A 13,302-nucleotide genomic window follows, 5' to 3' on the forward strand; every position below is an offset into this window, starting at 1 on the left:
AATTACGAAGATAGCCCGATGCAAAGCTGTCTTCTATAGGTATCTATCCATTTATCGAAACAGATATTGGATTTATTTATTTATTTATTTGTTATTTAATTGGTGTTTTACACCAAACTCAAGAATATTTCACTTATACGACGGCGGCCAGCATTATGGTGGGTGGAAACCGGGCACAACCTGGGGGAAACCCAAGACCATCTGCAGGTTGCTGACAGACCTTCCCACGTACGGCCGATGATCGATTCTATTATCATTTACGTTATCCAACTATAATCCCAAGACTCCAGACACGATCATGTTGTTCAAAGCTGTGTTAAAAGGTAAGAGTTTGTGGAATCTCGAGATAACGGTGAAATGACTGTAATGATTCCTGTCTGATCACAGATCACACACAGATCACAGATTGAAAAAGTGACACTGGATTCTGTTCGGACTAACATAAGATTCCCTCGAGATAAGAATATTGATTCAGGCTACCATTTATTATTTCATAAGTTGACATTATGTTCAAGTGGTCTCTGATATTTACACTGTAGATGTGCCAATGATGTAGACCATGGGACTATCGACGTGATTAAATTCTGTTCGCTTTGCTGGACGAGCGCTCTAAAATACTGAACACCTCTAGATTAGTGCGTCTTGAAAAACACGAGGGCCATTTTGCAGGAAATTTCATCCCGCTTTATTACCTGATGGGAATGGCCCTTGTTCTAGCGTAAACCGGCACATGGTCCTTACCAGAAAACAATTGTCGAAAATGGTATTTTTTATTAATGTTTATTTAAATATGTGTAAATAGCACCCAAGATATAAATTAGAAAGAAATATTGCGCAAATTATTTTCATTAAATAATTATTTTTCAGTAAATACTGTATTTCACGAAAGATATCACGAAAAATTCCGTGTACCCCTTCAGTTATGTTTTGAATTCCATCGAGTGTTTTGACTTCGTCGTGCTCTAAAAAAATTTATATATCCGTCATAGTCATCGTCCTTGCCGGAGATTTCTTTACATATCACACCGTTGTTTTCCAGGAACGAGAAAAATTTCATTCCGGAAAGAACATGCACATCTTTATTACTGGCAATGAACTCGTCGATCTGAGCAGAGTCGTCGACTCGTACATTGGGCATGATGAAGGACAACATGTAATATCTGTAATGACGTTTCTTCTCCATTCGCCCAATCAGCATGGTTTTAAACAGATGCGTCGGAACTGCTACGCGGTTTCCACCTATCACGTGGTAGCTTACATACTGCTCCCCGTTCCGATCTCTTCTGAAATAAAATAAGTGTTTTTCATAGGATCAAAGTTTTGTTCTTTGCTTTTTGTTTGGTATCTTCCAAAGAAGTTGAAAAATTCCCCTCATTAAGCCAACAGTTAGGTTATTAGCCCAGCCATTATAATGTTTTTTAAGTTTTGTTGGCCCGAGAAGTGTTGACATATCTTGACAGTGAGCAAACTGTTATTAATATTAAGGAAAGGTTCGTGGTCAATTATAAATTTGATGACAAAAAGGGTCGATCCACATTGGTTACTATTGTATGTACAATAGAACAAAACAACGTGTTAAATGAGAGGGTTTTTTTTTTGTCATCTTGAATTATCACATCTCTGTATTTCTTGTTTTCTTCAAAACTATACAATTTATGGGGCCTCCATTGTATTTACTAATTTGATTCAACCCGCGGAGGGTCATTGGAGGGCCCAGTTTCCTCCCACACACCGTGTATAATTCTGGTCTCCTTCGTGTAAATGAAATATTCTTGAGCACAGCGTAAAAAGGCGTTCAAATTAATAAATAATTTGACTCATTTATCATTTTACCTGTATAACAACGGCTTGATTGATGTATTTCACTAAGTTTCATTGTTTCAGTGTCTTACCGTGGTATGTACAAAGGTCCTGTATACAGGTGAACACAGGTGCTGATTAGGGCAATGTCCCGTACCCCCTCCTCTAACTGATGCCAGATACCCTGATTAAAACCCTGACCCACCTGCATAACAAACCAGGAAATAACGAGGATCAGAGGTGTGTATATGGTACACAGTCATCCAGTGGTTCTCAGATTAGTATTGCTTAAAATAGAAATGAAGTAGCTCTGAGTATTGAAGTGATATTATTAGCCTATATTTCGGTCACTGTGTTTGTGCCATCATCAGGAAATATGTATAGTGAAAGTGAAATTATAAATTTGGCGTTTTCCAAGCCCTGAAATGGGATGATGCACGCCACCAAATATGTGCAGTAAAGAACACATAGGCTTACATACATGTAGCTGCGTAGATGTACAATGCATGCAAGTATAAAAACAAAATAAAGCATGGTAAGTTAGCAGAAAGGCATGAAAGATTGAGCGTGAATTAAATTATAGTAAGCTGGTATAAGAGGTATTGCATGAAATACTGGAAATATTGGTGCACAATCAAATATCCAAAAGAGGTACAACAATGAGATAAATGATCTATATGTGTTCACACAAAAATCATTTGTGTTGTATGAACGCAAACTTGTGTTCTTTTCAACAAAAGTCTAGGGTCATATTTGGATGTTTTGCACGTGCTGGATTCAGTCTATCTTGCGTAGAATGAACACAAGATCTTGTGTTAAAAGAACTGAACACAAGATGTGTTGCAAAATATACAAGTTTGTGTTGCAAAATAGACAAGTTTGTGTTGCAAAATAGACAAGTTTGTGTTGTACAAACACAAGTTAGGTAACCTGCATAAATTACCTCATTTTGGTTCAACACACGTTTGTGTTTTATTATTTTGTAACACAAACATGCACTTCACATTAATTTAACACATCCCTTTGTTGAGTGATTGTTAGACTTTGTTTTGTGTGAGTGTGTGTGTGTGGTTTTTTTTTTTTTTTTGGTTTTTTTAGTGTTCAGAGAAAGTTATACCTTTGAAAGCTGAAGTTTTCCAATTTATAAATCCATTGACAAAAAACCAATAACAAACAAAGCCACCTCCTTATATATTACTAAAATGCCAGTCAGTTCTCCTAATATATACAGAGTTGGTTTTGTTTGTTGTTGATTTTCTTTTTAAGTTTTTACGTCACATTCATCATTTTTTTCTCAGTCATATCACCACGGTGTCTGCTCCTACAAGGCGAGCGATGCTTTCGAGATGATTATAGTCCTGCATCACTGCGCCGCCATTCAAAAGACACCTAGCCTGAAACAACCTCGTCTGTCTGACGTTAGCTGGTGTCCAGTGGTCGGTCTGGCGGCTTAGCCCTTAACATGTTTCAAGTACGGGCCTCCGTTAGTAATAATCTCCAGGATATAGATACACTATATAGAGTTACAATGCAACGTCAGGTGCATGATGCAGTCTAATAGACTTCAGCCGAACTTCAAAACAATGTACCATGCTAAAATAATATTGTGACAAATCTTAGGAAGTTCTATTTTGATACTAGAGCCGTCTTGGACTTTTATGACCAAACTGATATTTAAGTGTTAAGTTCAAGAAATAATACCGCAAGTTAATACTAAGTCTGATTGAATTCGAGATTCTTTTGCAAGGACATTCCACTTGATCGGAAATGTAGGGGTTGTAGGTAGAGCCTGCAGTTATCGCCTGCGTAAACTGCTCAAGAGCTTTTTCTTTTTGTTCACACACTGGATTTATAAATGACCAAGACCTAACCATTTGTGGTGAAACACGGAGAAAAGTGAAAAGGCAAAGAGAGCTCAAAACAGAAGTCTGCAGCACCAGAAATAGGCTGCGGGAAATCAGGAAATCATATCAAAGAATTCTTGAATTTAAATGCATTCAAATGCTTAAATTTTAACAGATTTGTGGATCTTATTGCCTGTGCCAAGTTACCGGTATTTTAATATCTCACCAACTGTTCTGTCATCTACTGGCGAAATGCTTTTTGAACATTATTTATGCAATATTTTACTCCCATATAATAAGAGCTGTTTCAACATTAAATGCTTTGTTTAGTGTGGCGCTCTATTTATGCCATGAAAAAGGGAAAACTCGAAAAACTCCCCGAAACTGAACGCACCTTAAAATTGACATAAACATTCAAAGGTCAAAATCGACTTTATGTGTCCCTTAACATTCCCTTAACATACATTAAAGCATGATGACATGAAAACTGAACATCGAGTGTAGGATGTGCCAAGTTTTGGGTTTCGACACAAATGCTTTTTCGTGATACAAAGTGTTTGGCATGGTGACGTCAGATTATTCTCACATATCGTTCAAAACGGAGGGTTTTCTTTCACTTTAGCAAAACCAAACCCCTAGGTACCCATGCGTTTTATATCTTTCTTCTTTATCAATATGATCGGTAACTCGCCCAAATGTTTCTTCTGGCGACTGCAAGCAGGCGAAGAAAAACGACACAAATTTTTGCCAAGGTTTTGAATGTGTTAGAATAGAAATGAACGATTTCTTGGCGTGACATGTTGTAATATGTATTGTAGTGCTGACGAATGTCGACATCGCTTGTCATCAGTTCAATATATACAGCATTTCACGGTAAGATATCGTTTATTTATGAACGGAACTACACATGCATAAATGATGTCAGCCTTACACTCAAAAAAATAATCTGTTAAATTTAACAGAAATTCTGTTGTCTGAGTGATGCTTAAATGTGTAACACAGTAATGTGTCTCATTCAACCTAATCTCATGTTAGTCTAATAGAATGTGTGTTATATTTAAAGCGAACCTAAAATTTGTCACTATATGTACATGAGGAAAATGATATAGGACACAGTTATCACAAAAGAAAAATATGTAAAAAAATTCTTTGAAAAAAGTTTTGAAAGCCGAGAAGACGAAGTTCACCACTGAGGATATGGCACTGACGGACATTTCACTCCGAGTAGCCATGTTGTAGAAGCCCTTATGAACTTGGCCAATCACTAGCGCTAAAAGCGACAGGTGATAATTGGATGTCATCTCAAAAACGCTATTAACTCCCGATTGTCAGTGTGGTTTCTTATAGTGAATAGATATCGATGCAATAAATTGGATTTTGCGGTTAATTTGAATGTTAAACTGATGCATTTTGAGCCACACATTTATGAGCAGGGAACTGAGAACGGCTGCCCGTGTCACAATGCGTACATGTTGGGCAGGATACTGCAGTAACTTGTCAGGGTGAGCTGACAAGAAAACCGCCTCGAAAGACTCATTGCTTGAAGAAAAATATTGTGACTTTGCATTATTATTCCGTAGCAATGTCAAATTTATAACAAAAATCTCTCCAAAATCTGAATGAAAGGGTCTGTTTTCAGTCAGAAGGTCCTGCTATGTTCGGTAAATCCCCTGAAGTCGGTACAGCCAACTGGGCCAAATGCGTAGATCCATACACGACGAGGGCGAGCAACAACGCTATAACACGACGCTTGTGTCCACGAACATCGCCCTGGCCGAGCGTCAAAATAAAAGAAACATCGGCTCTGATACTCTTTGGTGGGGTATCAGGCATTATTGTTTGTATTTTCTCTTTATCACATTGTTTAATACCGATGGTACGGGAGAGTTCCTAGGTTGTTTGACGTCACTCTAGATAGCTGTAACATGGCATCACCAAATGAGTGGCTAGGTACTGACGATTGTTTGCTATTTATTTTGTTGACAAGCGGTGTAGAATTTTTAAAATATTTTTAGAACATTTCTGGAATACTACTTTATTAATTAATTTAGCTTTAGTGGCTGATTGTATATTGACTTTAACAGAATAATCTGCTGCAAAAGAATACATTCTAGCATCACTCAGATAACAAACTTTCTGTTAAATGTAACGGACCAATTTTTTGACTATACTATTGAGTATCGTAGCCTGTATATTTCAATGTAAAGTATTTTGCAGTACACAAATTTAAGCATAGACAAGGTGAGTTCCCTAAATGTACCAATAAATTTGCCAAGCCAATCCAGTGCAGTTTAAAGATATTTGCTGCCTCATCGGTACTGGGTTTTATTTTTTGGAATGTGATTTCGGCGATTGGCCTGATATTTCCATGCCTCGATGGCCTTGTAGTAATGACTGAAAATTGTTCTTGAAGTCTCTCGAGAGATACTGTCAGACGAGTATTGGAATCGATCAAGAATTGCTCTTGTCGATAATATGCAGGTTTTTAGGTTATTCTTTGAACTGCTTATTTCTTGGCGTAACCTGCCATTTGGACATTACATCGGAACGTGACACCGGTATTGATGAAGACTGCAACATATGCAGGTCTGCCTTCCTTTCTTTATTTATTTATTTTATTTCTTCCACTAGTACAACGGCAGCCAGCATTGTGGCGAGTAGATAGAGGACCAGTGGAAAACGCGCGACTATCGACAGGCTAATGGCAGACCTTCTGACCTTTGACCTGAGAGGAAGCCTGCATGAACTGGATTCATATCCACCACATGGTTCCCGAGTCATTGTGCCTGTGCTACCACACTAACCACTCAGCCTCACTTCGATATAAAGCTTCCACTTAGCTACAGAATGCTAATCATAAAACTGATACCCGTTTACTTTGTGCTCCCTTCAAGTTTGTCGAGCAATAATAGGATAGTTTTGGTATAAGCTGAACTTACCGTTGTACTCCCTGAGCCCAGTTGTTCAAAAGTGGTGTAAAGCTTAATACCATATTTAACTTTAAGCCAAATCTTCAATTTTCTACTTAGCCTACCAGTATTTTAAGTATGAGCTGAAACTGTCGCTGTTATATTTTTACTGTGAGAACTGCATTGGCTGCTGAGTTTGGCTAAATTTTAAATATAAAATATGACTTAATAACAGTATTAGCTAATACACTTTTGAATAACTGGGCCCTGCAATTAAACCAGTTTAAGCCCACAAAACGTCATCGCCAAAAAAAAATGGAATGAATAACTGACTATAAAGCTGAGGCCAATCGACGGCTTTAGTTGAGTGTGGTATAATAGCTATGACGTGTGTCGTGTAGTGATATTTTGTTTATTACTGTTTCAGTGATATCACGACGGTTTGTCCTTTCAACAGGCCGTACCCACGGCCGTCACATTTATAGTGATGCATCACTGAAACGCATTACTCTGAAAACGGGCCGACCGGTACTTGGCATATTTCTCTTATACCGAGCGCCAACCGAGCAAGTGCCAAAATTACTGATTTTTAAGTCACAGACAATGGCTCGATTCGGGGTTGAATCGAGACCCCGCTTACCAGGCAGACGCTCTAACCTCTAGGCCACCGTGATAAGTATGACTGATATATCTAAGAACTATCAAGAATTGCTGTCAGCAATACCTGCGGCAAAATGTTGCTGAGTAAAAACGTTTTGTTAATGGCCTCTTGAGACGATCGGTGATTTCCGGCAGCTGCCATGTGACCTCGGTCGTATCCCGACCCTCTGTAGTCTTCAAGGTAAGCCCCGTAGTGTTGATGTATAATTTCGTCGTCTGCCCGAAACTTTGACTTTTTCCGATTCCCTGCGGATTTGGAAAGTCCGTCTGGTGTGAGGTACTCATAAACCCAACAGGGCGTTTTCGTGAAATGGTTGAAGTAAACGAAGAAGTGGCCTTTGGGCAGATTGGAGCAGAGCTGAGGGTGGTTTTCTTTTTTCTATCGGATTCTGATAGAAATCTGATTTGTTAAATGCTCTGACATTGTCCACGTCGTCTCCTGCTGCTGTCGGAAATGTCTGATCTTTTCCGTCCCTTTCAAATGTCGTCTGCCAGTCCCTTTTCGTTACTTCCGGCCTGTTAAGTGACTTGTCTGACTGGTAACTCTTGTCAGTAGCTTCCCCGTCTGACCAGCCGAACGTCGAGGAATACCGATGTCTTTTACACACGTAACCAAAGCATCGCCAATTCAAAGCGCTGGAGTCCTTGCTGATGTTCAAAACTACTCCAGATAGCCGGTGGATGGCCTTATTCCCACAGATGTTACAAATACGACGTAAGAGCATTGACGAAATTTAGTTCTCACCGCTCTAAGTACATTAAGTTGACGTTATACTGTGGCCAACGTCAGAAGCAATCACAAAATCATTGTACCATAGAAACGTATAGTTTCCGCACGTCATTATGACAACACCGTATTGTGACGTTTATGACGTTGTGTGTTGTTCCAACCAGGGTTTACGGTAAAGTTTTGCATTCGGGCGTTAAAAGCGAACTGAAAAGTGATTTTGAAACTGAAAGTTATCAGAGAAAATACATATGGTGATGATTGTGTTACGTTTTTCTATTATTTTGTGTATACCTGAACGTTAGATTAAATACATCGCATAAATCTGAACAGTCATGACGTTATGGCTTGATTCCTTTGTATTTAGGAACTTTGTGACGTCACAGCGGCCCTGGTTCATTCATCTGCCGGTCAATGACGTAAACAAAACTGGTTTAACGTGGACAACAATAGTTTTGGGGAAGAATAAAAACTTTACCTTCTTTAACCTTTAGCGTTTCCCGGAAATTCCATCACTTGTAACGCGTGGCTTTAAACAGTTACGAGAAATGCGATTTTGACTTTTATGAAACCGGGCGTACTGTTACATTGGATGATATATTGATGTAAAATAAACGAATTTTTCTCCATTACAAGGAGATTTGGATTTTAGCTGATCACCTCGTGAGGCAGTTCGTTTAAGTATTTATTTGATTGGTTATCTCAGTAGGCATTTATACACCAACCACGAAAACACCAAAAGAATCTGATAAGGACACCCGCCACCTCCCACACCTCCCCATTCCAATATGGGTTGGTGATGGGGCGTAGATTTCTGTACAGAATATTCTTGAGTACGGCGTAAAACACCAATCAAATAAATAAAATAAATAAATTTCTGTGCAATGCTATGAAGCCTAATCTTAATATGTAAGAAAGTGAAAAATTAATTGCGGACTTACAACATCTCTGCCAAGTTGGTCTGATAACAGCAAATGATGTACTATACTTGTATATAAGTGGTAGATAAATCAAAAGATGTATCTCAGACGCGCTTTTGATTGTAACTGTTCTAACAAATACTCTTCTACATTAACATCGATGTGGGGTCCCCGTGGCTCAGTTGTTTGGCGCGCTAGCGCAGCGTAATGACCGAGAAACCTTGTTGTGAGTTCAAGTCCAGCTCATGCCGGCTTCCTCTCCGGACGTACGCGGGAAGGTCTGTCAGCAACCTGCGGATGGTCGAGGGATTCCCCCGGGCTCTATCCGGTTTCCTCCCACCATAATGCTGGCCGCCGTCGTTTAAGTGAAATATTCTTGAGTACGGCGTAAAACACCAATCAAACAAACAAGTAAATAAATAAATCAATCAATAGATCAACATCGATGTGATTGATCTCATACGCAAGCTAATACTGTGCATTCAAGTGCGCACTACGTATGCCTGGGATATCTAGATATTTAGCCTGAATTTTGACCGACCTCTATTTGTAGTTTGAATATACATTAGGAGAAGCTTTTATCAAAATCTATTAATAGTCTATACTGTACTCATTCGCCTTTACTGAATGCCAGCGTCAAATAGTAATATACAGGGTTGTTTTTAGTCATACTTCCTCAGGCGGCGGAACATGGGGTACTGGGGTGGGTGGGTGCTGTATAACTCTCAGCTGTCTCAACTGTTTAATGGCGAGTAATGGCGAGTAACGGCAGTCCTTCCTTGTTCAACTTGTGGAAAAGCAGACATAAAGTCTTTGTACATATGTATCCATAGCATCATCAGGGGGACATCTCTTTGAGTCTTATCAACAACTAAAATCTTGAATTCTCGCGAAAATAATTTCGAAATTTTATCACAAAAACTCACATACCTGTCCAAAATTTAAACAGTATTCAATATTTTATTATTAAGCCAAAGTTACTTATTTGTCTACACCAAAAATAAACCCGCTGACAGCAAGAAAAGATTTCACACCATAAAATACACAGAACTGTATTAAAAGCGGAAGTTAAAATAACATCCTAATTCCGGCCTGTAAAGGCGATTCTACTACTTATTATTATTATTATTATTATTAGTATTACTATTATTACTATTAGGTTGCGCTTCCGTAATGACTTCCCTAACGGCGTCCATGCCAGCGCCTGACTGTCGATGATGACAGCCCCAAAATGGCGGTATTTCCTGATGACAGATAAGTAAAATTGTAGGAGGGTGTGAAGAAGAAAATAGGCCTACTACAATTGGCCGTAAATCAGACCTCAGTTTGACAATGATGTCAGATTTAAACGATTATGCTCGTCCTAAAAGCCACTGAGAACTTTATGAAAATCGAAAAAAAATCACGACTGACTTGTATTCATAACTCAATACTTTTCTTTTCTGAAAACACTTTTGCAGTCTATCAGAATGTAGACTGACGAAACGACAATGCACATGCGCATATCACTAGAGAAACATTATCAGAACTTGTGTGCAACAAATGCGTCATTTCAGCTTGGCATAGTTGGCATAGTTCTCACGTAAAAATGTATCAGATTAATAACGAGTCCTACAAAAAAAACAAAATGGCGGATGGAAATATCCGAGGTACTATCAGCACACTGATATGAATTACCCTGCTGTAGGCTGGATACACAATACACTTAAAGTCGCAAACTATTTTTTTGATTCTGCATTTATTTAGTAATGTTTTAAAAAGTGGTGTCAGATGGCCTGGAACCTAGTTTCTGAGCGTAGTGTTTATTTTACGTGATGCTAGTACTCCGATTTCAAGCAAAGTCATAGACGAAGGTCCTACTGCTAACTATGGCGTTAGGGTCAAAATATAGGTGAAGTGTTGACGTCACAGTTCATGCTGTCTACTATAAACCCCATTTAAAGTAAAATTATCTAAAACCTAATTTAACTGACAGTAGTATCAGCAGATTCTCTAAAGTATTTGTTCTAGGCCTGTTTTTTCTATTCATCTATTTATTTGACTCTCAGCACTGCTAACCAATTAGCCTCGGAGATCCCGGGTGGGTATTTTAATTCAAGTTAGTCTACATAAATAATACATAGGCCTATTTACCTATGTAATCTTTATTTATTTATGCATGAAATATTTATTTATTTGATTTGGTGTTTAACGCCGTACATAGACATGTTTCACTTATAAATGGAGGAAACCAGAGTAAAGCACTGCCATAATCAGGTACATGACAAACCTCCTGACTTCCATATACATTCTATACGTGCACCTCCGCACCAAATCACAACATCTTACAACGTCGCTATTAAACACTGCACGTTCCTCTCCGGCCGTAAGTGGAAAGGTCTCACAGCAATCTGCGGATGGTCGTGGGTTTCCCCCGGGCTCTGCTCGGCTTCCTCCCACCATAATGCTGGCTGGCGTCATATAAGTGAAATATTCTTGAGTGTGGTGTAAAACACCAATCAATGAAACAACCAATAAATAAATAAATAAATAAATAAATAAATAAATCGTGCTTCGTCATACCCTGCCGTCAGTGATTGAACATACATCTAGAGAAAGATTACATGTACTTTGCAGTTTTCTGTTACATCAGGTCAGTTACAGGTATAAGGTCACTTCAGAGAGCTGTTGACATAGATGGTGTGGACATGTTTATTTCATCGCACGTGTACGTGTAGGTATACGTGTATATCCACTGAACCGCACGACCTCAACATACTTTAGTATCCCACCTGTCCATAGTTGCCTCTAGCTGACGACGAAGAAACATATTAACGGGAGACGTGAAATGTGTATGCCTTTCATTCCTTTTCATTGTATACAGACAGACAGAATTTGGTAAGCAAATGCAGTGATGTTGCTTGCAATTTATGAGACTCCGCTAATCTAGAATTACGCAAAATGTAACCTTCCTCTAGATGCATGTTCAATCACTGGCGGCAAGGTATGACGAAGCATGCTTTTGGAACATCACATGCACACATGCAGTGTTTATTTATTCATTTATTTATTTATTTGATTGGTTATTTACGCCGTACTCAAGAAGATTTCACTTATACGCCGAGCATTATGGGGGCAGGAAACCGGTCACAGCCTGGGGGAAACCCACGGCCGTCTGTCAGTTGCTGAGAGACCTTTCCATCTTCCCACAGGCTTCTGATCATTGCCCAGCGCTGGCACACTAACCAATCGGCGATGGAGATCCCTTCGAAACACTGTGTTGTCATCTTAACAAACACAAACCTATACATAAGCGAAGCAAAGCGATCAGGCCTGAAAGAAGCTTTTAGTCCACCAACAAAACCCGACATAATTGCTCTGCGCAACTATTAATTTGTTTTATGGCCAGCTCTGACGAATATTTTAAATCTTACAGCGCGGATTAAATGCTTAAATGGGTGTTGTAAACTTGCAGACGGTGTTTGGTGAAGGCAATGTATGCTTGCGCATGCAGATATTAAAGAAAGAACATGGTCGGCTACCAGCATCGAATACGTATCATGCACTCCGAATAAAGACCATATATGGATTTGAAAGAAGTAAACACTGGTGCAAAATAATTTTTCTTTTATCTTAAACGGAATAATTCTGCTAAGACATCGGGTCATTTGAATAAGAGCCGATGAGTATTGCGCCTGTTTGAAGGTATGCAGCAATCGAGTTAGACGTAATAAAAGGCAGTGAAGTTGTGGTATGAAAGATGACATAAACACTTTTGTCGACAGAACTTCAGTTTATCTTTAAAAGGAATTACCCTGGTAAGACATGGGTTTATTTAAATAGGAACATGAACAAATTGATTGGATCTGATTGAAACTGTTAACCAATCAAACTCCACGTCATACGCAGGTCCGATAGGAAACATAACTACGCATATGCGTCAAGTCCAGAAATAAAGCAGTTGAGAAGCGCACAACAACAACGTCGACAGTTTGTTGTCAGTAACCGTATATGGACATCTTCATATCTCGGTGTGATTATATAAACACAGGTGAAATAAGGGCGGTAGTGATATTCTATCTATATAGGTCTGTCTTCATGTATGTTTGTCCTCCATAAGTGTACATCCAGACACATCGGCAACAGGTCACGTCTTAGATTTAATGCAAGCACTCCACTGAATTTTTTTTTTATTCAGTAAAATTTATGCTGTGAAAAACCGGACTGGAGGACGATAATTTAAATAACACGAAATTCTAAACAAAGACTATTACAAGTGGAAGTAAAAAAATTATGAATGTCTACCTTATATCAAAAAGAAACAATTTTTGTGACTTTCGCAGCCCCTAACCCAGGATTTGTCACCAAGCGATTCTAAATTGGTTCAAAAGTTGTTTATCTGACGTTACATTTAATCAAATAAACCCAATTAAAGGGATGACGAATTAAGACTGATATAACTA

At 38.8% G+C, this 13,302-nt stretch overlaps 1 protein-coding gene across 1 annotated transcript; it reads right to left on the bottom strand.

Moving 5' to 3' along the window:
* Nucleotides 1-270: 270 nt before the first annotated feature.
* On the bottom strand, nt 271-7,938 carry LOC135480890 (endonuclease G, mitochondrial-like). Its single transcript, XM_064760818.1, has 5 exons — nt 7,636-7,938; nt 7,278-7,493; nt 1,893-2,005; nt 1,087-1,283; nt 271-377 (listed from the first exon to the last, which is right to left on the bottom strand). Exons 1-5 carry the CDS (start codon nt 7,936-7,938, stop codon nt 271-273), a joined length of 936 nt encoding a protein of 311 aa, XP_064616888.1.
* Nucleotides 7,939-13,302: the final 5,364 nt, after the last annotated feature.

Source organism: Liolophura sinensis, chromosome 13 (assembly GCF_032854445.1).
Source record: "Liolophura sinensis isolate JHLJ2023 chromosome 13, CUHK_Ljap_v2, whole genome shotgun sequence".
Lineage (NCBI taxonomy): Eukaryota > Metazoa > Mollusca > Polyplacophora > Chitonida > Chitonidae > Liolophura > Liolophura sinensis.